We start from the raw sequence: 25,244 nt of genomic DNA on the forward strand, positions 1-25,244 counted from the left end.
AAATAAATTGAGGCATACCCTGTCAAAATGTTTACAACTAAAATTTATATAAAAATTTGGTTTTTCAAGTACGTATTAAAAATCATTATGCCAATAGTATAGTCTATTACTCCCAAAAATCATTATGTCAATAGCATATTCTATTACTCCTAGAAAATAAAACTTTACAATCAACTTGATACCAATTCTTTCCCAAACGATGTGCATCACAATTTCTTTTCCCAAACGATGAGCGTCACAATTTCTTTATCCCCTGACAACGCCATCATACCAACGACCCGTTAGTTTATGTGACTATGAAATCACCATAATGTAAAAATGTAAAAGTAAAAAACATCACAACTATATACAACCTACTTACTTTTTTTTTAGGATTTATTTAGGACGAAAATGTGTTTTTTTTGTAACTTTAATCTCATTTCATGACTAAACAAAACAGATTCTACTGTGTTTGACATGCATTATAACTAAAACCAAAACGGATGTCAATGATACAAAAATTGCAATTTTTTATTCTATCCAAAAAGGTATAACAAGGCACGATATGGAATTGTTCACAATTTCTCATATGTGCAAAAGACGGTAATATTCTTTTAATCTTTGCTTTTGAAAGTAGCCTGACAAAGTTGTCTAGTCCTCTTACATGTAACAAACACAGTGTTTGTTATCATGGGACTAAACAAGGTTTCCAAGGTTGTCTAGTCCCCTTACATTATGAGGACATTTTCTTTTTTTACACAGACTAGTGATCAAGAGCTAGTCCATGTCCCGCCCTGATCCATCTTTTTGGACGAAACAAAAAATTGTAATTTTTGTCTTATTGACATCAGTTCCAATCCCAATTCAAATGCATACCAAACGTCAATTCAAATAGATATCAAACACAGTACAACCTATTATGTCATGTTTTGACCTATGTAACAAGAAGACTTTAGAATCGCTACTTAGAACAATTCTTTTTATAATATGCATAAGTTTTTTTTTAAAGCTACTTGGAATGATTTTTAAAACATAAGTTTTTTTTCTGACTATCTAGTAATGTTATAATAATATGTATAAGTTTCTTTAAATCTGATTAAACCAATTTTTAAAACATAAGCTTTTTTATCCGACTCTAGTAATATGTATAAGCCTCTTTTAACGCTACTTAAAATAATTTTTAAATTAGACGTTTTTGTTTTGAAATAAAAGTTTTTAAGTTCATACCATGAAATAAATTTATTTATTTTAATTCAAGTTTTTTTTAAAAAGGTTAAGGTCCAAAAAGTCGTTGCCAAACTGACCCTAAAGTGAAAGTACACTTATATATGTAATTTCATGTAGCACTTGTAAGAATGAAGAAAAATATTGATAATCCTAAAGATATAAAAGAAGACAATCCAAACAATACAAATAAAATGAGGCATACCCTGGCAAAATGCTTACAGCTGAAATTTAAAATTAAAATAATAAAAAAGAAAATAAGTATCAAAAATCATTATGCCAATAACATCGTCTATTACTCCCAGAAGATAAAACTTTACAATCAATTCTTTCCCAAACCAAAAAGCGCATCATAATTTCTTTGTCCCCTGACGCCGCCATCTTACCAACTACCCCATTGTTTATGTTACTGTTGAATCGTCATAATGTAAAAATACATAAACATCACAACTATATACAACCTACTCACTTTTTTTTAACTCAAAAAAGGTAAAAGTAATTTTTATCCTTCTATTTTTTTTTAACTTTAACCCCCATTTCATGACTAAACAGACCAGGTTGTACCGAGTTTGACATGCATTGGAACTACGACCAGAACTAATGTCAATAAGACAAAAATTGCAAATTTTTTACCGGATGAAAAGGTGGGACATGGACTCGATCTCACGTCTGTGCAAAAGACGATATTGCCCTTCTAATCTTTCGTCATTGAAAGTAGCCTAAAAAGGCTGTCTAGTCCCCTCACATGTAACAAACGCTAGCGTTCGTTAACACAGGACTAGACAAGGTTTCCACGGCTATTTTCGATGATGATGAGGATGAGAAGGGCATTTTCGTCTTTTACACGGACGAGCGATCGAGAGCTAGTCCATGTCCCACCTTTTCATCATCTGGTCAAAAAATTGCAATTTTTGTCTCGTTGACATCAGTTCCAATCCCGGTTCCAATGCATGTCAAACGCAGTACAACCTGTTATGTCATATCGCTTGTTTTTTTTTTGGCATTTAAGCAAAAGAATAATAGTTAGTTTGAATATGGTTATTAATACTTACCATCAAGAGCGGTCCCACATTGGTTCTAGTGAAGGCGGCTTTTCGATTCTACTGTGGGACCCAGAAGTAGTGAACGGAGGTGCATGCACAGTTATCGGAAGAACCCATTCACATTTGTCTCTTCCTTCTATTAAAAGCGGATGCTCAAATCTGTTGTACAAATAATAAAATGTTTATGAGGAATACATGAATTGTCATTTTTGCCCCTGGTTTTGAAGTTTTCAAGTAGTTAATCGTGAATATTAATTACCTTGTCCAATCAACATTCTTTGGAGTAGTAAAAAATTCAAAGCGAAGCACCCATTGAACAGAGACATGTCTAGTGGAAAAAGACATGGGCCCATCCATGGGAACTGAAAACTGAAAGCTTGTTTGCACCAAATCTGCAACAACTTCATGGTGATCACTTTGTATCTGCATATATAAATAAACTTATATAAATTCAGATAAATTAAATAAGATTAAAAAATGCAAAAGAATCAGATGATAAACCTTTGTAATTGTTGGGGAATATTTTCTAGAAGGATGTGCAGAGCGACGACTTATAGTCTCGGATAACTCCAAGGTTACTGAAAGCTGGAACAGATGAACCAAACGTGTTAAAAGACGAAAATACCCTTGTATTGATGTCAATGGAACAAAAACTGCAATATTTATATACATGTTAGTACGGTACCTCAAGACATCTTCTGGTTTCTTCCTCGTGGAAAAAGGTAAGAGTTCCACCTATCTGTGATCAGAAATCCACAGAGGGGTATATAAGTAAATTCAACCAAAGAAAGGATATGGATTAAGGGAAATAAGATGGTTTGAGATTTTTTTTTTACCATATCACCAAAGTAATAAGTTGATTCAGGTTTTGTGGGTGAGAATCTTAGTAGAACTTGGTCATCAAGCCTAATGTTGTATGATCTTCCTCGAATCAGACCTTCTGCTGCAGCAAACGTTAGTGGAAACTTAATTTTTAAGGTGTAACACAAGGGTAAAATCGTCATTTATGCAACAACATTTCAGTTTTTCCACAACCATGGAAACAGGTAAAAAAAATGATGCATCTTTCGGGCATATGTTAATGTTATTAGTTATACTCTAAAATGAAACAACAATGCAAATGTCATATAAACCAAAGTAGATTATTTTAAAAAGTGTAAAAGAATAAGAAAAAACAGTATTACTTACATGCAACAGGTTCAAGAGTTCTTGAGCCAGTTGAGACTCTCAATTCATCATTCATAGGGGGGGATTTTGGAATTTTTAGCTGCTCATTTGGAGCATTTAAGTTATCTGTTTAAGAAACAAAGAGTCATTCATTAGAACCAATAAGATAAGTGTTCTTAACTTATTATCATTTCATAATGAAGTAATGCCTATAAAACCTATATACCATAAAAGGAACACTAAAAGCAACAAAAACCCTATTATGCAAATATCTAACATTAACAATAACTTACCTTCATTAGAACCATAAAGCACTTCAGCTGCAGAAAGCCGAGGTATTGCCATATATGAAGACATGGTTGACCTTTGGTCAATGAAGGACACGTCTTTACTTGATCTTGCTGCAGATGAAGGTAATGACATTGAGCTTCCAAATGCTTTCTGTAAACTTCCCATTGCTGGATTGTAGGAAGAAACAGAAGAAATATCATCCCTTTGACTTTCATACCCTTCTTCTTCTCCATCAAAAGTTTCATTAGCTCTAGCCTACAAACAAAAAGAGATTATAACAGTTCGGATTTGTAATTAATTTAATAAAGGGGTGTTGTTATACGCACTCAGCAGCTTACCCATTCAGATTCAGCACCCATATCTTTCCAATAAACATCCAAGAGAATAGTTGTAGTAGGAACAATCCCTGAAATGATGGAAAATATTTCACAATTATATATAACAATTAGGGAAGTAAGATGGTAATGATAAAAGAATTTTACCATTTGTTCCAGTTTCTTCATTTAACAAGCCATTTGTTTTCTCAGTGACCCATATTTGAAGTGGCAAGCGAGCTTCCTGCAGATATAAATGGTTGCATACAAAGTTAATAGATAATAATGGTTGCATATAGAGGAAAAATTCACAAAAACAAAAGGGAATTATAATTTATAAATAGATGTTGAAATGGGAAGACAAACTATGTCAGGGAGTTTCTGCATTGATTCTCCATGTGGGTGTCCATCTTTCATATTTACATATTTTCCAGACATTTCACTTTTAACATGATATAGATAGCGAACAGTAGAGCCCCTGTATGATGGAGGTATGATTGTTGGCAAATTTATCCTCAAGATATCTGGATATAACATAAGCATTTATAATGAGGATTTTTTGAAGCTTGTTTACAAAAACCAGATATACATACAGCAACATTGAATGAAATAAAGAATTAGTTACATGTTCTTGTAGTCCCAGGTGACAGAATCTGATTTGAAATCACTGATGGCACTGAAGACTCCAAGAAAACATATTCACCTGGAAAGATTTGTATAAAGAAATCATCATTTGGTGTTCATCTAGATTGGTGCCTGAATACTACTTGCTATATCTCTTTTGAAAATCCAAGATAAAAGACCCATTTAAACTATTTTCACTGCAAATCATTGAATTTGCATTTTTTTTACTAATTAGTGTCCAACATGATTCAATTTGTAATGCTTGTCACCAAGTTTCTAGCAAAGTCTACACTTCTTTTTAGATTGAAGGATGAAAGGTAACGTGTTTGATTGGAAAGAGGTGAAATGATAACTACATGCGCTATGCAATTTTTGAATCTGACAAGGCACACAGCTAAAAAGGCTTACACTATCAATGAAATGTCTACAAATTCATCTCAATGGCATGGATATTATAACCAAAATCGCTAGCATCAACCATGAAGATCAGCAAATATGTAAATCCAGCTTGAAAATTTTTGAATAAGCGAAAAATAACTTTCTAATAAGTTGTAATTTAGCAAACTGAAATGCGGCTATATCCATGGTAGAATAAGAATACGAAAACTTTCAGAATATCGAAAATGGGAATGCAAACCTCTCCTCTTCTGATTAGAGTCGGGTAGTGGTTTGTGAGTGCTAAACCACTGAGTGTCCAATTTCTCAATGCCTTTGGCTTCAAAGCTAAGCCGATCAACTAACAGCGAACATTCACCAGGAGGATTTCGGATCTCGATTGTAATGGTAACAGGATCACCTGGCCTATATACTTTCTTATCAGCCTCTAACTTCAACGAAGGCTGCTCATGCAAAGGCACACGCACCTCATCTTTCCTAGTTTCTCTATTTCCGAGTCCGAACAAGGAGGTGAGCGATCTCGAAGCTTTTGGCGGCGGCATTACCTTAACAAGTTGCAGATCGATCCGTCTTAACCAGCCGGAATTAAGCCCTAAAAGTAATATCTCAAATTGGACATAGGTTGATCGATTGTGAATCACAATGGTAACGATTTGATCTGAATATGCAGGTGAATTGGAGAAGAATCAACTTGGGGAATCCGTCAGTAGTGTCGGTGGTGGGTCAACATGACGACGGAGGGATTTGCAAGCAAAGCCTTTAAGCCTTACACACTCTTTTCTTTTTAGATTTTTTTTTTTTCGATGCATGTTCTCGATTATTATTTTTAAAATAGATATTTTATTTTTAATAATAATTATATTTATTTTTTTAACGGCATTCTATAGAAGATAATAGAGTAAATTGTGTTTATGGTTCAAGTGTCAAAGATAATAGAGTAAATTACATAGATGTGTTTATGGTTCAAGTGTCGTGTCATATGAGGCATTTTATCTTATTCTCAAAAACTAACTTGGATCATGTTTATTGAACATAAAAATTGACTATTTTGTTCTTTTCTATTTCGTTTTCATTTATTTATGGAAAATCGTCATAATACTTCTAATATTTTATCTTAATTTACGACAATGTCTCAATTTAAAATTTGTTTACAAAAAAACATGAATTACAGGTAGAAATGATGATTTAATCATTTTCTTCCGGTTTACCGATTTCATTAAAGTCTCATTATTTTATCATAATTTACGAATAAGTCTTAAACTAAAATTTAGTGATGATTTGGCATTTTTCTCCGTGTAACATACATTTTATCAGTTTCATTGTTAACTTTGACACCTATTCATTAAATTAATTGATAAGATGGATACGATGGGTTATATAATTTTACATTTACTGTAAAATTTGATATCCATCTTATCGGCTCATTTATGACTATGTATCTAGGTCAGCAATTAAACCGGTAAATTGTGTGTTTTCAGGAAAAATGGCAGGAAATTAGTTGATGTCCGATGAGATCGATATATTGGTTTACATAATGTAACATCCCAAAAAATCAACAAATTTAAAACTTTTCAAAACAACTCTTTTGTCTAACAGAATTGTTACAAAACCATTGTTTAACATTGTTTAAAATCAGAGTCTCTCAATATCCAATTAGTTGTAAAACCAATTATGTGTACGGTCACGCCTTCTCCTTGCCACGGTCCACTGAAGTATATGAAATCATAAACCAAATTTGTAAGCACAAAGCTTAGTGAGTTTCCCCAAAGTATCACCACACAAACAGATAACATATACCAACAAATAGCATGCATACAGAGCCTTCATTCTGACTATAACGCCCCACGGCCTGCTGTCTACCTGGTATGCTCACAAAATCTTCAGCATAACTAGTACTCCTCACCTGGCCTTCAGCTTATCTGGACAGTTCTTCGGGCCTTCGGCCTAACTGGTACGCCCCAGTGGCCTTCAGTTTATCTGGAACCCCCTGGGTCTGTTTACCTTCAGCACAAAGCAGGACCGCCTCAACCCAACATCACGTAAACCATGTCGACACACATATCTAATAGACAAGCATACAAATAACCAACCAATAATCAAACAGAGCCTTCAGCCTAACTGGAACGCCCCATCAGCCTACAGTCTATCTGGTATGCTCACATAACCTTCAGCATGACTGGTACGCCTCATCGGGCCTTCAGCCTATCTAGAACGTTCTTCGGGCCTTCGGCCTGACTGGTACACCCCTCAGGCCTATAGTCTACCCGAGACGCCCTGGGTCTCTTGGCCTTCAACACATAGCAGGACCGACTCAACCCAACTACACACAACATGTCAACATATACATATCCAAAGCACATATAAGCCTATTAAACCATAACAACATATCGATATAAACATTACCGGGTTTGTTGACTGACAACACAAAGCAGTACAATCTCAACCCACCTACATTACGGCGACATATACACAACTAAACATATAACCAGTCAACAGACAAACATGTAGATCTTACAGATAACTAAGCATTGTATCATCCTATATAGCAAGATACAGGTATAACAGATCACTACATCATACAATCATGTGACAAACCAGGATAACTATAACGCCCCACTTATGGTTTGTGATTTAAATAAAGTAATTTTCAATTCTTAAGGGGTACTCGACGAGTCTGTAGCCCAACTCGTTGAGTAGTGACGGGTTTTGCACATGTTTTAATTTGGCTACTCGACGAGTCCATATTCTTGGACTTGGCGAGTCTGTCAATCTGGATGAAACCCTAATTTCAAGGGTTTGCACCCTATTTAAACAACATTATTGTCACACCCCCAAACCAAGGATGGCGGAAACGTCTGGGGGTAGAGGACTTCATGTACAGTATCACAACAACGTGTATAATAGTGCTCAAAGTAAATACAACCATCATAAATATAATTGAAAAAGTTACACCAAAGTATATGTTTACATGTTTCAAAATCAATCACATTATGATGACAAAAATAAATTGTTGACGGTTTAACGTCCCATCCTCAAAGCGCTGAAGTTTTCCTGTTTCACTGATTTCCTGAGAATACAAGTAGTTTTGAAAAAGTGTCAACAATTAAGTTGGTGAGTTCATAAGAGTTTTGTTTGAAGTAGAAACCATTTTCCTTATAAAATCGATAAAGTTTGATTTCCAGAAAATCCAATATTTTCTTAGTTAAGTATGAACATAATATTTCTATATGATGCGTTAATGAACCCTAGAATGACCCGTAGATTTCCCCTATAATCGTCCAGCGTATATAAGTTATATAAAATTTAAGTTAGATAAAACGTTGAATATAGTGGGTCTGCCCTAGGTCCACAACCCAACGAGGAACAGGAGATGAGGCGGGCCCCACCAATTCTAAGCCAATCAAGACTAAATTCTTATATGACTCAAGCATATACGCTCAGCGGTTATGGTTGAAGTCTAACAATTCTAGATGAAATATAGTTTTAATACCAAAATAACTATTCTATGTGAACCCGGTACTTTGGAATGTACGTCATTCATATGAAAACCCGGTACTTTTCCTCAAAATGTGAAATGTAAGTTTTTATGTTATGAAATAGTGCACCCTAGAATTCCCTATAGATCCCTTCTATAATTTCCTTGTGTATATAAGTTATATAAAATTAAAGTTAGATAAAACGTCGAATATAGTGGGTCTGCCCTAGGTCCACAACCCAACGAGGAACAGGAGATGAGGCGGGCCCCACCAATTCTAAGCCAATCACGACTAGGTTCTATATAACTCTAGCATATACACTTAGAAATTATAGCTGAAAACTAACAATGCGAAATTGAATGTGGACTTAAATCCAAAAACCGGAACCAAACCCTAGTGTAGTGTACGAAATAGTAATAGTGACTGTGAACATAAACTATACATATCATAGTTCATCGGACAGTGATAGTGACTAGTGAACATGTATTATGCATATTATAGTTTACCAAAAGTGGTGGTGATGGTGAATATAACCTATACATATCATAGTTCATCAAATAGTGATAGTGGTAGTGAACATGAACTACGCATATTGTAGCTTATCAAAAGTGGTGGTGATGGTGAATATAACCTATACATATCATAGTTCATCAAATAGTGATAGTGGTAGTGAACATGAACTATGCATATTATAGCTTATCAAAAGTGGTGGTGATGGTGAATTCCTTTCTTGTAATTAAGTTCGTAGTGAAGATGAAACATAAACTATACCTATTATAGTTTACCACTTTGTTTGTAATATATATGCCACAACTATACCGATTATAACTAGCGTGTTCGTTTGTGGGGGTATAATGGCTTAACTATACTTATTATAGTTTATCATAATTATTCATAGTGGTAATAACTCTTTTGTATGTGTAACACCTTTAATAATGTGTTTGTTATGTAAAATAACCCTCAACTATACCTATTATAGTTTATTAAATATTTGTTTGGGTAGTGATCATAAGCCTTACTTGTCAAAGTTTACCAATGTTTGTATTTCAATGGATATAGCCTTGTAATATCATTTATATATTTACCATACTTATGGAGGTAAGAATCCATTTGTTAGCTGGTGTATATCTAGATACGAATACAAAAATGCCATATATTGCAACAACACATAATCACATAATGATGTATACCTTGCTCAACATGTTACAAGGTGAAATGAAATTTATAGTGTTTTTCTGTTAATAACATTTTTTGTAACTGTTATTGGAAAATTTGTAGAAAAATCATAAAATGTCCAAATCAAGTTCTGTAACTTCTGAAAGTTTGGAAAATGAGTCTAGTTTGTTCATAATTTTTATTATAAATTTTAATGACCTCTTACTTGTGTGAAAAAATCCATAATCACATACTGGTCCGGATTGATGTTTGAAATGATAGGCAGTTTTGTAAAAATCACCATAAATTGTAGAAAAATGGTATGGAGATGTGCAAGTAGTCATTTTAAAGCTAAGAAGTGGAACTACTAGTAAATAAAACAGTTTTGAAAACTAAAATGTTTAAGTTGTCCAAAACAGTCCGTGAATGGAGTTGACCTTTTCTGATGAAGGCTGTAAGAAAATTTTAGTTATGTTCTTGGTGTTTTAACTTGTATTCCCCCCCTAAAAACTTGAGAAAACATGAAAACGTAGGGGTATGAACTCACCTTGAGTGATTTAAGAAGATGGATGATGGAGAAAAGAAGTGTTCAACTCAAGAACACTTGGGAGATGCTTGAAGATTTGAGGAGCTAACAACAAATATGACGATATTTGTGTAAGCAGTCAATGATTTGAGTAGAATCAAGTGTAATAATTACAAGGAGGATGAATTATACTTACCAAGAGAATAATAAAGCTTGAAAATCAGCCTTGGAGTCTTGAAATAGAGAGAAAAAGTTTGAGAGAAAAGTTGTGTTGTATTTTTTGTGAAATGAAAGCAGGTGAAAGAAATGAGGAGAGAGGTTGAGTGTCCAGCTCTCAAAAACGTGGGGATGGCTTGTGAGTGAGGTAAAAAGGACAAGGAAGTGACAAGGTATGGTGGGGAGGAGTGTGGGTTAGTCATGGAGTAGGTATGGTGGTTGCTTGTGTCATAAAATAAAGGAAAGTCAACACTCCACCTCTTGTACTTCACCCACTCTTTTGGATAAGGTTTTATCCTTAAAAACGTGATAATTTAATAATTATGGGTCCTTATATGTTAAAATAAAGTTTTGGGTGAAAATCCCGCATTAAAATAATTAAAAACGAAGCTAAAATGAAGTCGTAGTCGAAAACCAGGAAGAAAAGAACTTCCAGCGAGGCTTCTCGGAAAGGGGTCGGAGGTTCGGTCCTCCTGAGGCTGGGTGCGAGGCGAAGCGAAGCGGTACAGCGAGAAGAGTAGGCTCGGTCCAAAGCAGTCAGAAGCGAACTAGACCGAAGGCATCATGGAGCGAAATGGACCGAGGCTTCGGGTTCGGGTCTTGTGCGAGGTTCAGGCCCGAGAGGACCCTTCGGGTTCGGTTCAGCAGCCTTCGGGTTCGGCTCAGAAGGGTTCGGTCCCTAAGAGGACTTTCGGCCCTAAGAGGGGTTTCGGGTCCTTAAGTCCTTTTTGTCCGTTTTTGACCCGTTTAAGGGTCGGACGACCCGAATGACTTCAAAAAGTTACGGAAACTTTTGAGAGAAATTTATGAGAGATTTCACATTTTTGGAGAGATTTCTCATTCTTGGAGAGATTTGGGAGAGATTTGACATTCTTGGAGAGATTTCTCATAAAAAGAGATATTTGAGAGAGATTTCATATTCTTGGAGAGATTTGGGAGAGATTTGACATTCTTGGAGAGATTTGGGAGAGATTTGACATTCTTGGAGAGATTTCTCACACAAATAGATATTTGGGAGAGATTTAATATTCGAGAGATTTGGGAGAGATTTGACATTCTTGGATAGATTTCACATACAAAGAGATATTTGGGAGAGATTTCACATTCTTGGAGAGATTTCTAAATAGAGAGAGATAGAGTGAAAACGATTGAGAGAGGTTTCATTTGTGACCTTTTTGAGTGTCCGGCTTCGCAATGCAAGGTCCGTAAACCCTGTTAAGCCTTGTTTAAGGATCTTACACACTCCCGATGAGTATGCAACATTGTTTTATCGGTTTGGCTCGTCACTTACCACAGTTTTAGGTTAAGGAGATCTAGATGTACGTACTTTTCGATTTATGATCTCTCATTCTAGCGAGTTGCTTAATAAATACATAACGTAAGCCCTAGTACACAAGGGTTAGTTGGGTTGACCGGTTTGACTTGTTGACTTTATTTGACTTTGAATTGACCAGAATTTGATGGTTGTCACAATTATGCGCCCCAAACCAGCCTCCATCACCCTCAGAACGTCCCTTACTAAACCCTAGCCTCCCTTTAAGCATTCTTGGAGTATTTCTCATTTTATGGAGGATTTTGGTGCATTTTGAAGTTCGAAGAAGAAGAGAGAAAAGGGGTTTTCAAGAGGAGCATAGAAGATCTGATTTTATTGTGTCATTCAAGTTTCCATTAAGGTATAAAGCTCGAATCTTTGCCTGTCATCATGTAGATCTCCTTAAAGGCTTGCTAGTGTTGTTTTTGAGCCATTTTCTAGACTTTGAGGTCGATTTAAGGGTAGTTAAGATGAATGGGTTTAAGATCTAAGCATTTCAGGACTCCTTAAGCTCAAGGTTGCCACCTTTATTAAGCTAAACACCCTATCCAAACCTAGATCTCCTATTTTAGCTATTCATTGGGCATTTTAGCTTCTTATGAGCATGCATAAATGTAAAGTTAGAAACTTTACGTGTGAAATCAGTCCTAGGAACCCAGATCTATGAATTGGATGCATCGGAATCGAGCAAAATCGACTGTATAGTAATGACATGCTTGGGATTCGGCGACTTGTTCTTCAGACTCGAAGAGTCGAGTCGCGAATCCCTGATTTTTCCCCGTTTGAGAGTTTAGGGTGAATCAGTGAGTGGGAATGGACGCGGTGAGTTAGAGTTCAGATCTAGTGATGGAGGGACTCGGCGAGTCTACTCCCATGACTCGGCGAGTCTGATCAACTGAAAGTTGACTTTGACCAGGGGTAAAATAATCATTTTACCCTGGGAACAGTTATCGGTATCTGATTTAGTGTTTATGGGATTGTAGCCAGAGAGTTTCGGAGCAGCAGTCAGCCAGTTTTAGAGTCAGTATCTCAGCAGCCAGCGTTACGAGGTGAGTCTTCCTTCTAGTAGGAAAGGGTCTACGACCACAATGTCGGCCCGTCTAGTTAGCAGTAGTTTCAGACTTCAGTCTGATGCAGTAGTTAGAGTGCTTGATGTCTTTGTGATTCAAGCATGTTTTGTGTTATGTGTTCCGGACTTCGATCCGTTGCAGTGTGCAGTATATGTGTCCATGCTAGTTGATATGTTTATGCTATATATGCTATGTTCAATCAGTTTCCGGACTTCGATCCGATGCAAGGGACAAGGTCCCAGTCAGTTCCCGACTTCGGTCCGATATAGTTTGTTCCGGACTTCGGTCTGATGCAGGGGACGGGGTCCCAGTCAGTTCCGGACTTCGGTCCGATGCAGTTTCCGGAATTCGGTCTGATGTAGTGGGCAAGGCCCAATAGTTGTTTATATGTTATTGTATGGTATGTGGTAGTTTGGGGGAGCTCACTAAGCTTCGTGCTTAGATTTTCAGTTTTGGTTTCAGGTACTTCCGCTAGCAAAGGGAAGAGCTCGAGTTGATGGCATCACACACACCACAGCTTTAGTTTTATCTTGGGAGTTTTATTCAAATATTTTGATATGATTGATATAGTTTTGTTTTGACACAGTTACTATGACTTTTGAGTTACACATTCCATGGTTCTTGTTATATATGACATTCGATGTTGTGATTTTTAGTAATATTAAAACAAAAAAATTATGGGTCGTATTTTGGGTTGTTACAAGTTGGTATCAGAGCCTTGGTTTGAGGGATTCGGGCACACTTTCGGGTGTGTCTGAACTCAAACTAAGGAAATGGTAAAATATTTTCAAAAGAGAAACATTTTCAAAAAGAATTAAAAAAAACAACTTAGAAAGAAAAAGAGTTTTCTTAAAAAGAGAAAAGGGTGTGGTGCATGCGATCAGTCGAGCTCAAGTAAGTACTCCCAAATTACCCATACAAGTTTATGTTATGATTATTAGTTTCAGTTTCAGTAGAACATCATGTTAGAATAGGACCAGTGATCTAGGAATGATGCCTTATGTGCCTGCTATATGTGTTTCAGCTTTATGATAATTGCATGCTAGTATTGGGTAAACAGTAGTATGATAGCCTGTTTAGGTTATGCCTGATAGTATGAGCTTAGCCTTGTATGCTAGTACAGTTTCTTGTTATGAGAATAGATTTGTTTGAGTAGTTCCTGTGTTCGAATGCTGCCTGCTTTGTGATTTGTGGGACTCTAAGTGATGGGAGTTAGCCATTAGGTGAATACGCCACGTCACATGTGATCATGGTTGAATAATCTCAAAGTGGTGGACTTGGCCCTATTGCGCAACTCTCGTTTGAGTCTAACCGTTGTGGGGACGAGTCTTTTACTCGAAGGATTATCTGAGCCTCGTCACATGTGATAGTATTCAGGTGATGGTTAATTGGCATTACAAGGAGGCCTTCAGCAGCTGAGGACTGGTTTGGGTCGAAGATTTCCCTAGGGTAAGCCTAGGATGAGAGTAGCAGAGATCAGTAGCAGTAGTAGTGACTTGGTGGAGTCGAGGCGGTTCTTGAGGAAAGTATGGATATATGTGGAATGTAGTATGGGCCCGTACTACTGAAAGCAGAGCATCCGTACTTGAATCAAGGAAGGCCGAGGTGAGACTAGGAAACCTGTAGTGGTAGCGATCCCTTGAGATATATCAGTGTTTCTGACGTTTGATGTGATGTGTTTTCAGAATGGTGGTTTTACGCCCTAGACCAGCAGGCGGTAGTTCTGGTGCCGGTGAGGGATCAGGATCAGGCTCTGGGGCCGAGCATTTGGATGAGCAGACGAGGGAGTTTTTCTCTTCAGAGATTGCTCGTATCATACCTGAGCAGACTCCTATGATCTTTGGTTCGATCAAGGAGGGTATTTTGGAGCTGATGGATGAGAGGTTGAGCACATTCCGTGCTGAGGTGGCAACCATGTTGGGGTCGTGCACACTCACGTTCAGGGAGTTCAAAGCTTGTGGAGCTCCCGACTACCATGGGGCGCGAGATCCCATTGCGAGTAATAGATGGTTGGCAGATGTTACCAACGCATTCCGCACCAGTAGATGTCCTGAGGGGGACAAGGTCAGACTAGCATCCGGTCTTCTAAAGGACAGGGCACGCGATTGGTGGGAGGAGATTGGACATGTCATCGGGGATAACGCAGCACTTGATGCGATGACTTGGGTTGATTTTACTACCAGGTTCAAAGCCGAGTTTGCACCGGTTATTAAGGTGCAACAGTTAGCCAAGGAGTTTAAGGATCTTACTCATACTACAGAGACAGTGGCGGAGATTACCGCCAAGTTCAGGGAGAGGGCTCTTCTTGTTCCTCAGTACGCAGCTGATGAAGAAATGAAGAAGGCCCGTTATCATGAGATGTTGCGGAGTGATATCCGCCAGTTTGTGAGCCGGTCCAGCTGTAAAATGCTGGATGACATGATTGTTAGGGCTCGTGAGAGAGAGATTGATTTAGAGATGGACAAGAAGAGGAAGCCAGAGACGGCATATGGCATTGGGAGTTCGGGCAAAAAGCCCAAGGTATCTGATCATAGATCCAGAGGACAACAGAGCCACAGTCGGTGAGGCAAGTGTGGGAGATTGCACGATGGGGCGTGCAAGGAAGGTAGTGTCGGTTGCTACAAGTGCGGTCGGACTGGACATATGAGTAGAGATTGTACAGCTACTAATACCACCATAACTTCTGATATGATTTTCTTCCATTGCAATCAGAGGGAACATAAAAAGTCCCAGTGTCCAAGTTTGACAACAGCAGGGAAGGTGGTAGCACCTGCCCCTGCAACATTGATGATTACAGACGGCCGTCAGGGCCGGAGTGAGGCGCCAGTGGCGAAGAGTAGAACTTTTAAGATGACAACATAGGAGGCGCGATCGACTCCTGATGTGGTCACAGGGTCGTTCTTAGTGAACGACATTTCAGCTACAGTCTTGTTTTATTCGGGGGCTACCCGATCATTTGTTTCGCTTGCGCTTAGCAAGAGGTTTAGTAGAGCTCCGGGGGAGTTGGATTGTCCACTTGAGGTTGAGATAGCTAATGACAGGACCGTCAGGGTCGCGAGAGTGCATAAGGGGTGTTCGCTTCGGTTATTCGATGAGCAGTTTTCAGTAAACCTGGTTCCTATTCATCTGCGAGGGAACAAGGTTATAGTAGGTATGGATTGGCTGAGCCCCAATGGGGCAGTGATTGATTGTGAACTGCAGTTAGTGAGGGTTCTCACTCCCAGTGGGGGAGAGTTAGTGATTCAGGGCGAAAGGCCACATCGCGGACCAATTCTTTGTTCAGCAGCAAGAGCGAGGCGCTACTTTCAGCAGGGTTGCGCGGGGTTCGTCGCCTATGTTTTAGATTCCAGGAGAAAGGCAAGGCGACAATCAACGATGTATCGGTAGTGCGAGACTACTCGGACGTATTCCCGGAGGATTTGCCTGGGATACCTCCGGAGAGACAGGTTGAGTTCAGGATTGATCTGGTCCCTGGTGCGGCTCCGATAGCCAAGGCACCATATTGGTTGGCTCCTCTAGAGATGCAGGAGTTCTCTACGCAGCTGTAGGAGCTGCTAGACAAGGGTTTTATCAGGACGATCAGTTCACCTTGGGGAGCCCCAATCCTATTTGTGAAGAAGAAGGATGGGTCGCACCGTATGTGCATAGACTACCGGGAGTTGAATAAGGTGACGGTGAAGAATCGTTACCCACTTCCAAGGATAGACGACCTATTTGATCAGCTTCAGGGAGCGTCTTGGTTCTCAAAGATTGATTTGCGCTTTGGGTATCATCAGATGCGGGTCAGAGGTGAAGATGTACAGAAGACTACTTTTAGGACCCGCTATGGTCATTATGAGTTTGTGGTATGCCGGTTGGGCTCACCAATGCTCCAGCCGCGTTCAAGGATTTCATGAACCGTGTATGCAGACCAATGTTGGATCGGTCTGTGATAGTGTTTATCGACGACATCTTGGTCTATTCCAAGACTCAGGAGCACTTGAGGGAGGTGCTAGAGACTTTGAGGAGGGAGAGACTTTTCGCGAAGTTCTCCAAGTGTGAGTTCTGGTTGCGCGAAGTGCAGTTCCTTGGTCACCTCGTCAACTAGAAGGGTATACTAGCAGATCTGGCCAAGATAAAGGCCATGATGCAGTGGGAGGTCCCGAGGTCTCAATCTGAGATTCAGAGCTTCCTAGGTTTGGCAAGGTACTACAGGAGATTTATTCAGGATTTCTCCAAGATATCAGTTCCGCTCACCCGACTGACTATGAAGTCGGTACTGTTTCGCCGGGGGCATGAGCAGCAGGCAACATTTGAGACCCTCAGACAGTGATTGTGTGAGGCACTGATTCTTACCCTGCCAGAGGGAGTGGATGACTTTGTAGTCTATTGTGATGCTTCAATCACAGGGATGGGAGCAGTGTTGATGCATCGAGGGCATGTGATAGCTTATGCCTCTAGATAGTTGAAGCCTCACGAGGCTAACTATCCGACGTACGATTTAGAGTTGGGGGCAATGGTGTTTGCCCTCAATATTTTGAGACATCACCTCTATGGGGTCCGTTGTACCATTTTCACAGATCACATAAGTTTGAGATACCTCATTGTCACACCCCAAAACCGAGAACGACGGAAACGTTCTGGGGCGGAGGACGTCATGTAAAGTATCACAACAATGCAAAATAGTAAACAAGCAACAACATCATCCATTGCATTAATAGTATAATTTTAATTACAAGTGTGTTCTTTCATAGTATAATACAACATAATATTTAATCAAAATAAAAGAGGAGTCTTGATTTCTCCGTCTTCACAAAACCTGGTCGTCATACTTGTCTATTTGTGACCTGAGAATACAAGTTATTTTGAAAGCGAGTATCAGCCAAAAAGCTGGTGAATTCATAAGTATTAATGTGTCTTTGATTTGTAAAACTGGAAAGTAAAGACTTGTAAACATTTGGAGAAAAGTTTGTATAAGTATGAAAATGTTTGTAAGTAGTTGAAAACGTTTGAAAACCCTAGAAAATCCCTATGATTTCTACTAGTATAAAAAGTAGTCTTCTACCAGACCTAACTGTTTTGAAAGTAGCCTTATACCAAGACCCGACTGTATGCCTATTAATATTATTTTCTACCTCATCGATTATGTGAATGTGGCACATGGTAAAGGTATTAATAATATATTAACCAAATTTTTAATCCATTTGCAATTGTCGTATGCAACGTGTAAGTACTGTAGTATTTGTAATAAGTGACTACTTTGTACTAATTTGCCTTAATTGAGGGTTAAGGCATAATGTGATGGCTAGAACCCGTACTATACGCTCTCTATCAAGAGATTTTGGGAACCAAACACGAACCTGCATTTCTGCAAGACGTGAACATCCACATTACTATGATCATGTATACCCAATATAACTATCACAATGTATTAGTGATTCATTGGTATAGTTAGATCCTCAACTTGTATCCCCCCATAAAACATTTATAAACATTTAAGATGTTAATTAAGGGGTATGAACTCACCTGCAGTGAGCGGATCAGATGGAAGTGTCAGACAAGTGCTTGGTGTCAAGTGAAGACTTAGACACACACAATGATCCTAATAACATATGAAGTCATATGTATATATATAATTAGTGATTATAACACTAATTAAAAATGTATAAACATCCTAATGTGAGGAAAACACTTTGGTCAAAGTGTTAGGAGGCTATCGGGTTGCAACGAAGGAGTGTATGCTCTCACTATGGAGTTTACGCTCCAAATGGTCACCCTATATGTGATTACGGTTGAGGGACCACTTCCCCCATGAGTTTATGGCCGTAAACTCATGGGAATGGTGTCATTTATTGCTCAAATGTCTTAAAGTACTCAAGGAATTATGCTAGACTCGAATCAAGGGCTTAGGAAGTGATTGGGACTCAAAATGACCCTTCTTTGGAGTTTACGGTCCTTGGACCACTCCGTGGGGAGTTTACGGTCGTAAACACATGAGTTTACAGCTGTAAACTCATGTTTTCCCTTTCCTTTCATGTTTTGGTGTTCCTAGTTCATGCATGCAAGGTTCTAGCCTCTTGTCCAAGCATTAGAAGGTGTTTAGGGGCATCAAAACGCTCTTTGGGGGTGTTTACGGTTTTGGGAGATTCCCAAACTGTAAACTCATATTCATGGGGTTTTTTGGTGTTTTTCAAGTGCTAAACTCATCAAGGAAAGGATTTATGCTAGTTGCCAAGGTTTAGAAGGGACTAGGGCACACTTTGGCACTAATTTTAGGGTTTATGGTCCAAGAACACCTTGGACCGTAAACACCTTGTTCTTGGTGTTTCTTGGGTGATTTCTTGATATATGGAAGTATAACAAACCTTAATATACTCTAGGATAGAAGTACTTACATATGAGAAGATTTGGGACGGAAGCTTGAAGATCCTTGGGAGAGAAATCGGGTTTTCTCTAGCTTGAAATGGAGAAATGAAGAAAAAAATGGCTAAGTGCCATATATATAGTCATTAAGGTTTACGGTCCAAATGCCATTTGGGCCGTAAACTCTAAACTGTTGGAGTTTTTGGAACTTTATTGATGCGCAATAACTCTAGGGCATCCTCTTTCCCGACATCTCCTAAAGTGCTAATCCTAAAATACTCAAACTTATTCCAAAAGCTTTGAAAATTAGCAGAAATTGTTCTGGCTTTTGTTGAAGTGAAGGGTTGTACAGAATAGAAAATTTTGGGTTGTCATACTCATGGATCAGCCGATTTTGAACATGAGGCTCAGGTTGAGGGCCTGAAGGAGGAGAGGCAGAAGTGTGAGAGGATTCTGGGTCGAGTAGCTTCTTTTGACTATGACAGACGAGGATTGTTGACCCGTCATGGGAGAATATGGGTACCGTACTAGGGTGGAGTACGGCAGGAGTTAATGGATGAGGCTCATAAGTCTCATTTCTCCATCTACCCAGGGGCGACGAAGATGTATAGAGATCTTCGACCCGATTATTGGTGGCCCTGCATGAAGCGGGATGTAGCTTGGTACGTGGAGAGATGCCTGACCTGCAGGAAGGTCGAGCAGAACGAGATGCAACCATTAGACATTCCCATGTGGAAATGGGAGGATATTACTATGGATTTCATCACTAAGCTTCCCAGGATCGCACGTGGAGTTGATTCGATTTGGGTCGTGGTGGATCGACTGACCAAGAGCGCGCATTTCATACCGATCCAGGAGAGTATATCAGCTGAGAAGCTAGCCGGTATTTATGTTTGCGAGGTAGTGGCACGACATGGAGTGCCTGTAAAAGTAGTATCAAATCGTGAAATCCAGTTCACTTCCAGGTTTTGGAAGCGGTTTCATGACGAGATGGGGACTCGTCTTCATTTTAGCACCGCTTTCCACCCCCAGACGGATGAGCAGAACGAGAGGACGATTCAAACTCTCGAGCACATGCTTCGGGTATGTGTCATAAATTTCGGTGGCAGTTGGGATACGTATCTTCCATTAGCGGAATTTTTGTATAACAACAGTTACCACGCTAGTATTGACCGCCCTCCTTTTGAGATGCTCTACGGGAGGAAGTGTAGGACCCCGATTTGTTGGGGTGAGGTCGGTCAGCGAGTCATCGAGAGCACTGAGGTGGTGCTCATGACCACACACTTGATCCAACAGGTTCGTAGCAGACTGCATACTGTGCAGAGTAGGCAAAAGAGTTACGCCGACAGGAGGCGTTCAGACTTGGAGTTTCAGGTGGACGACATGGTCCTTCTGAAGGTATCACCCTGGAAGGGTGTTATCAAGTTCCGAATGCAACACCATAAATTTCAAAACATTTTTTCGCATTTTATAAAAACACAAATCATTTAATATTCATAAAAACATTAATGTTTGAAACTCAATCCATGCTATATAAAATTCCCAAGATCTGATAACATAAAAATCCCGTGTGTGTGTACTGATCAAGTCGGCGTCTTCCCACTGTCATCACTAGTACCTGAAACAAATAACACCAACACTGTAAGCACAAATCTTAGTGAGTTCCCCAAAATACCACACATAATACATATTAGCCACTCGAGGCTATAACTCTGTGGGTCCGTGGACCCTACTCTGTGAACCCTCTGGTTTTAACTCTGTGAACCTTCCGGTTCCAACTCTATAAACATGCACAACATAAATCACATAGAAATAATGCAGTACAACACATAACATACATATAGCATACAAGTACTCTGTCACATAACTTTGATTACCTACTCAAGGTAAAGTATAGTGAGAAGACTCACCTCGCGTATCTCGATAACTCGCAAATCCCGGAAATCACTCGCGCTCGATCCTCCGAGCTATAATCCTCCTATAACACAATATGTCTCTAATTAACACTTTCACAACTAAGGTTGACTACCCCTATTAAGTCAACATTGGTCAACGGTCAACGGTCAACTTTGACCGGACTCAGCGAGTGCACTAGAGCGACTCGGCGAGTCTATACGTGTTCACTAACTCCCTAGGATCCTCTCTTGACACGTCGAGTACTTCCCTGACTCGACGAGTTCCACCTGGCATGAATCGCGGGGCTACCACGACTCAACTCGCCGAGTCTCAAGAACAACTCGGCGAGTTCCAGCTTGACTCAGTCCACCCATCAACCCTCTCTGACTCTCCCTGACTCACTGAGTCAACCCCTTAACTCGGCAAGACCACTCGCTGAGTGGTTATGGACAATCTTCATGCTACTCGCCGAGTCTGTTCTTCGGACTCGGCGAGTCTATGCCATGCATGAACTCAAACTCACTCCCGAGGTCAGATCCGTTCCAATAACTCATAGATCCAGTCCTTCCAAGCACATACATCACGTAAAGTTACAATCTTGGCGCTCATGCAAAGGTCCAAAGGCCTTATTTGATGATATGGTCTCTAGATGCTATTCTAAGCTCATGGCCTCCATTAACACTCATAAAGCTTGAGGGAAAAGGGTCTCTAGACCTCTTTGGGTCCAGATCTAAAGCACCAACACAAGAAGAGGCCAATTATTCCATGGATCATTCCACAAAGAACCCCTAACTCTAAGATTTACACCAAGGACTGAGAAAGGAATGAATGGTTACCTCAAATGAAGTCTCTGAGCTCAGAAATCACTGGATTAGCACCTTCTTTGGTCTCCTCTTGCCTTGATCCTCATCTATATGCAAAAACACCCACAAATAGTCAAGGATCTTCCTCTTCTCTTTCACAAAACGCTCAAAGACTCTTTAGGGTTCTCTCTGGGGTTGGTGGCTGCAAATGACAGCTATAAGCCCCTTTAAATATGTATCATACCCTGGAAATTAGGGCTTCATTAAACATCGTGGACTCGCCGAGTCCACCTTTTGGACTCGCCGAGTCTGGACGTGAACCCGTGCCCAAACCACGATCATACTCGGCGAGTTTGAGCTCCAACTCGCCGAGTCTCCTCACAAATCACCAAAAATTATAAGAATAAATAACACCTGGGAATCCGGGCTGTTACACCGAAAATGGGGCAAGTTGGGCCCCAGTTTTATTGGTCCCTTTAGGGTTTTGGCCCGAGTGGGTCGGGTTGCTTACTGATTCGATCTCCCATCAGAGCTTAACTAGATCCACAACACTTTCCATGTTTCTCGGTCGAGGAAGTGTATTAGTGGATGAGTCAACAGTTGTACCCTTGGAGGATATTTAGGTTGATAGCAGCCTGAATTATATTGAGAGACCAGTTACGATCTTAGATCGAAAGACGAAGACCTTGAGGAACAACGTGGTTCAGTTAGTGAAGGTGTAGTGGCAGCACCGAAAGCGTTCAGAGTGGACGTGGGAGACCGAGGAGGAGATGAGGGAGCATTATCCAGAGTTATTCTCAGATTTAGCAGCAGCAGACTTCGAGGGCGAAGTCTAAGACAAGTGGGGGAGGGTTGTAACGCCCCACTTCTGGTATGTGATTTAAATAAATTAATTTTCAATTCTTAAGGGGTACTCGACGAGTCTGTAGCCCAACTCGTCGAGTAGTGACGGGTTTTGCACACGTTTTAAGTTGGCTACTCTACGAGTCCATATTCTTGGACTTGGCGAGTCTGCCAGTCTGGATGAAACCCTAATTTCAAGGGTTTACACCCTATTTAAACAATATTATGCGCCCCAAACCAGCCTTCATCACCCTTAGAACGTCCCTTACTAAACCTCAGCCTCCCTTTAAGCATTCTTGGAGTATTTCTCATTTTGTGGAGGATTTTGGTGCATTTTGAAGTTAGAAGAAGAAGAGAGAAGAGGGGTTTTCAATAGGAGCAAGGAAAATCTGAGTTTATTGTGTCATTCAAGTTTCCATTAATGTATAAAGCTCGAATCTTTGCTTGTCATCATGTAGATCTCCTTAAAGGCTTGCTAGTTTTGTTTTTGAGCCATTTTCTAGACTTTGAGGTCGATTTAAGGGTAGTTAAGATGAATGGGTTTCAGATCTAAGCATTTCAGGACTCCTTAAGCTCAAGGTTGCCACCTTTATTGAGCTAAACACCCATTCCAAACCTAGATCTCCTTTTTTAGCTCTTCATTAGGCATTTTAGCTTCTTATGAGCATGCATGAACGTAAAGTTAGAACCTTTACGTGTGAAATCAGTCCTAGGAACCCAGATATATGAATTGAATGCATTGGAATCGAGCAAAATCGATTGTATAGTAATGGCATGCTTGGGACTCGGCGAGTTGTTCTTCATACTCGACGAGTCGAGTCGCGAGTCCCCGATTTTTCCCCGTTTGAGAGTTTAGGGCGAATCAGTGAGTGAGAATGGACTCGGTGAGTTAGAGTTCAGATCTAGTGATGGAGGGACTCAACGAGTCTACGCCCTGACTCGACAAGTCCGGTCAACTGGAAGTTGACTTTGATCAGGGGTAAAATAGTCATTTTACCCTGGGAACAGTTATCAGTATCTGATTTAGTGTTTATGGGATTGTAGTCGGAGAGTTTCGGAGCAGCAGTCAACTAGTTTTAGAGTCAGTATCTCAATTCTCAGCAGCCAACATTACGAGGTGAGTCTTCCTTCTAGTAGGAAAGGGTCTACGACCACAATGTCGGCCCGTCTAGTTACCAGTAGTTCCGGACTTCAGTCTGATGCATTAGTTAGAGTGCTTGATGTCTTTATGATTCAAGCATGTTTTACATGTTTTGTGTTATGTGTTCCGGGCTTCGGTCCGATGCAGTGTGCAGTATATGTGTTCATGCTAGTTGATATGTGTATGCTATGCTATGTTCGGTCAGTTACCAGACTTAGGTCCGATGCAGGGGACAAGGTCCCAGTCGGTTCTGGACTTCGGTCTGATGCAGTTTGTTTCGGACTTCGGTTTGATGCAGTTTGTTCCGAACTTCGGTTTGATGCAGGGGACGGGGTCCCAGTCAGTTCCGGGCTTCGGTCCGATGTAGTTCCCGGACTTCGGTCCAATGTAGAGGGCAAGGCCCTGGTTAGTTCCGGAATTCGGTCCGATGCAGTTTCCGGACTTCGGTCCGGTGTAGTGGGCAAGGCCCAATAGTTGTTTATATGTTATTGTATGGTATGTGGTAGTTTGGGGGAGCTCACTAAGCTTTGTGCTTACAGTTTCAGTTTTGGTTTCAGGTACTTCCGCTAGCAAAGAGAAGAACTCGGGTTGATGGCATCGCACACACCACAAGTTCAGTTTTATCCTGGGAGTTTTATTCGGATATTTTGATATGATTGATACATATTTGTTTTGACACAGTTACTATGACTTTTGAGTTACTCATTCCATGGTTCTTATTACATATGACATTTGATGATGTGATTTTTAGTAATATTAAAACAAACAAAAATTTGGGTCGTATTTTAGGTCGTTACAATAACAATCCAAAGGTCCGGCCTTGGTGCTTCGACCCGTAAGTACAGTGAGTAAAACTCACTTGTCGATCTGATCCATAGCTAATAAGGACCGACTCCGAATCTCATCTCTCTAACCGATACTTGTTTCCACCAAGTAACCAATTCCATCAAAATCCTAAAATACCCTCAAGGTCCAACTTGGTCAAAGTCCGTCAAGGTCAACATTCAATGTTGACTCCAACAATTCGTGTTGACTAAGAAACACGTCGTGTTCCACCTGCATCCAAGCAGTCGGGAAAATCCCGGCCAACACATCGTGTTTACCGATGTTCCAACATCTTAATACATTAAGTCGTTTTCCTTGATTCCAAGAGCTTCAAATATCAGATCTAGTCCGAAATACGATCCATAAGGATAAAGTTTCCAACTTTATCTGGGACTACCCAAAAAGGTCCAACACCTAATTCATAAATCTTAAAATGCAAGGGCTTAACCAATAATCACTTAATCCTTAAGGTCTGAAATCTATCCTTTCCATAAGTGATTCTAACACCAAAACCATCCCAAAGACTGGTGCTTTTTAAACATACATGTCCAATGTATGTATTGAACCCATATTGGGTCAAACTGAGGATTTATGACCTAAT

General features: G+C 39.8%; 1 protein-coding gene across 1 annotated transcript; it reads right to left on the reverse strand.

Moving 5' to 3' along the window:
- Positions 1 to 1,410: 1,410 nt before the first annotated feature.
- LOC145052756 (immunoglobulin) lies at positions 1,411 to 5,814 on the reverse strand. The gene is made up of 13 exons (XM_079000626.1): positions 5,280 to 5,814; positions 4,644 to 4,721; positions 4,385 to 4,542; positions 4,187 to 4,262; positions 4,043 to 4,110; positions 3,707 to 3,959; positions 3,435 to 3,539; positions 3,083 to 3,189; positions 2,932 to 2,985; positions 2,748 to 2,831; positions 2,506 to 2,669; positions 2,256 to 2,405; positions 1,411 to 1,612 (listed from the first exon to the last, which is right to left on the reverse strand). The coding sequence occupies exons 1-12, from the start codon at positions 5,578 to 5,580 to the stop codon at positions 2,258 to 2,260; spliced, it is 1,596 nt and encodes a 531-aa protein (XP_078856752.1). The 5' UTR covers positions 5,581 to 5,814; the 3' UTR covers positions 1,411 to 1,612; positions 2,256 to 2,257.
- Positions 5,815 to 25,244: the final 19,430 nt, after the last annotated feature.

The sequence above is a fragment of the Lactuca serriola genome, chromosome 5 (assembly GCF_051521515.1).
Source record: "Lactuca serriola cultivar US96UC23 chromosome 5, Lser_US96UC23_V15, whole genome shotgun sequence".
Taxonomy (NCBI): domain Eukaryota; kingdom Viridiplantae; phylum Streptophyta; class Magnoliopsida; order Asterales; family Asteraceae; genus Lactuca; species Lactuca serriola.

Bases quoted from the DNA above. Each gene is read 5' to 3' on its own strand.
- LOC145052756 (XM_079000626.1), bottom strand. From the start codon at position 5,580: ATGCCGCCGCCAAAAGCTTCGAGATCGCTCACCTCCTTGTTCGGACTC. The intron at 4,263-4,384 runs GTTTGTCTTCCC...TTATATCTGCAG, and splicing joins TGCAGAAACTCCCTGACATA to GAAGCTCGCTTGCCACTTCA. The intron at 2,832-2,931 runs GTACCGTACTAA...CATCTGTTCCAG, and splicing joins AAACCAGAAGATGTCTTGAG to CTTTCAGTAACCTTGGAGTT.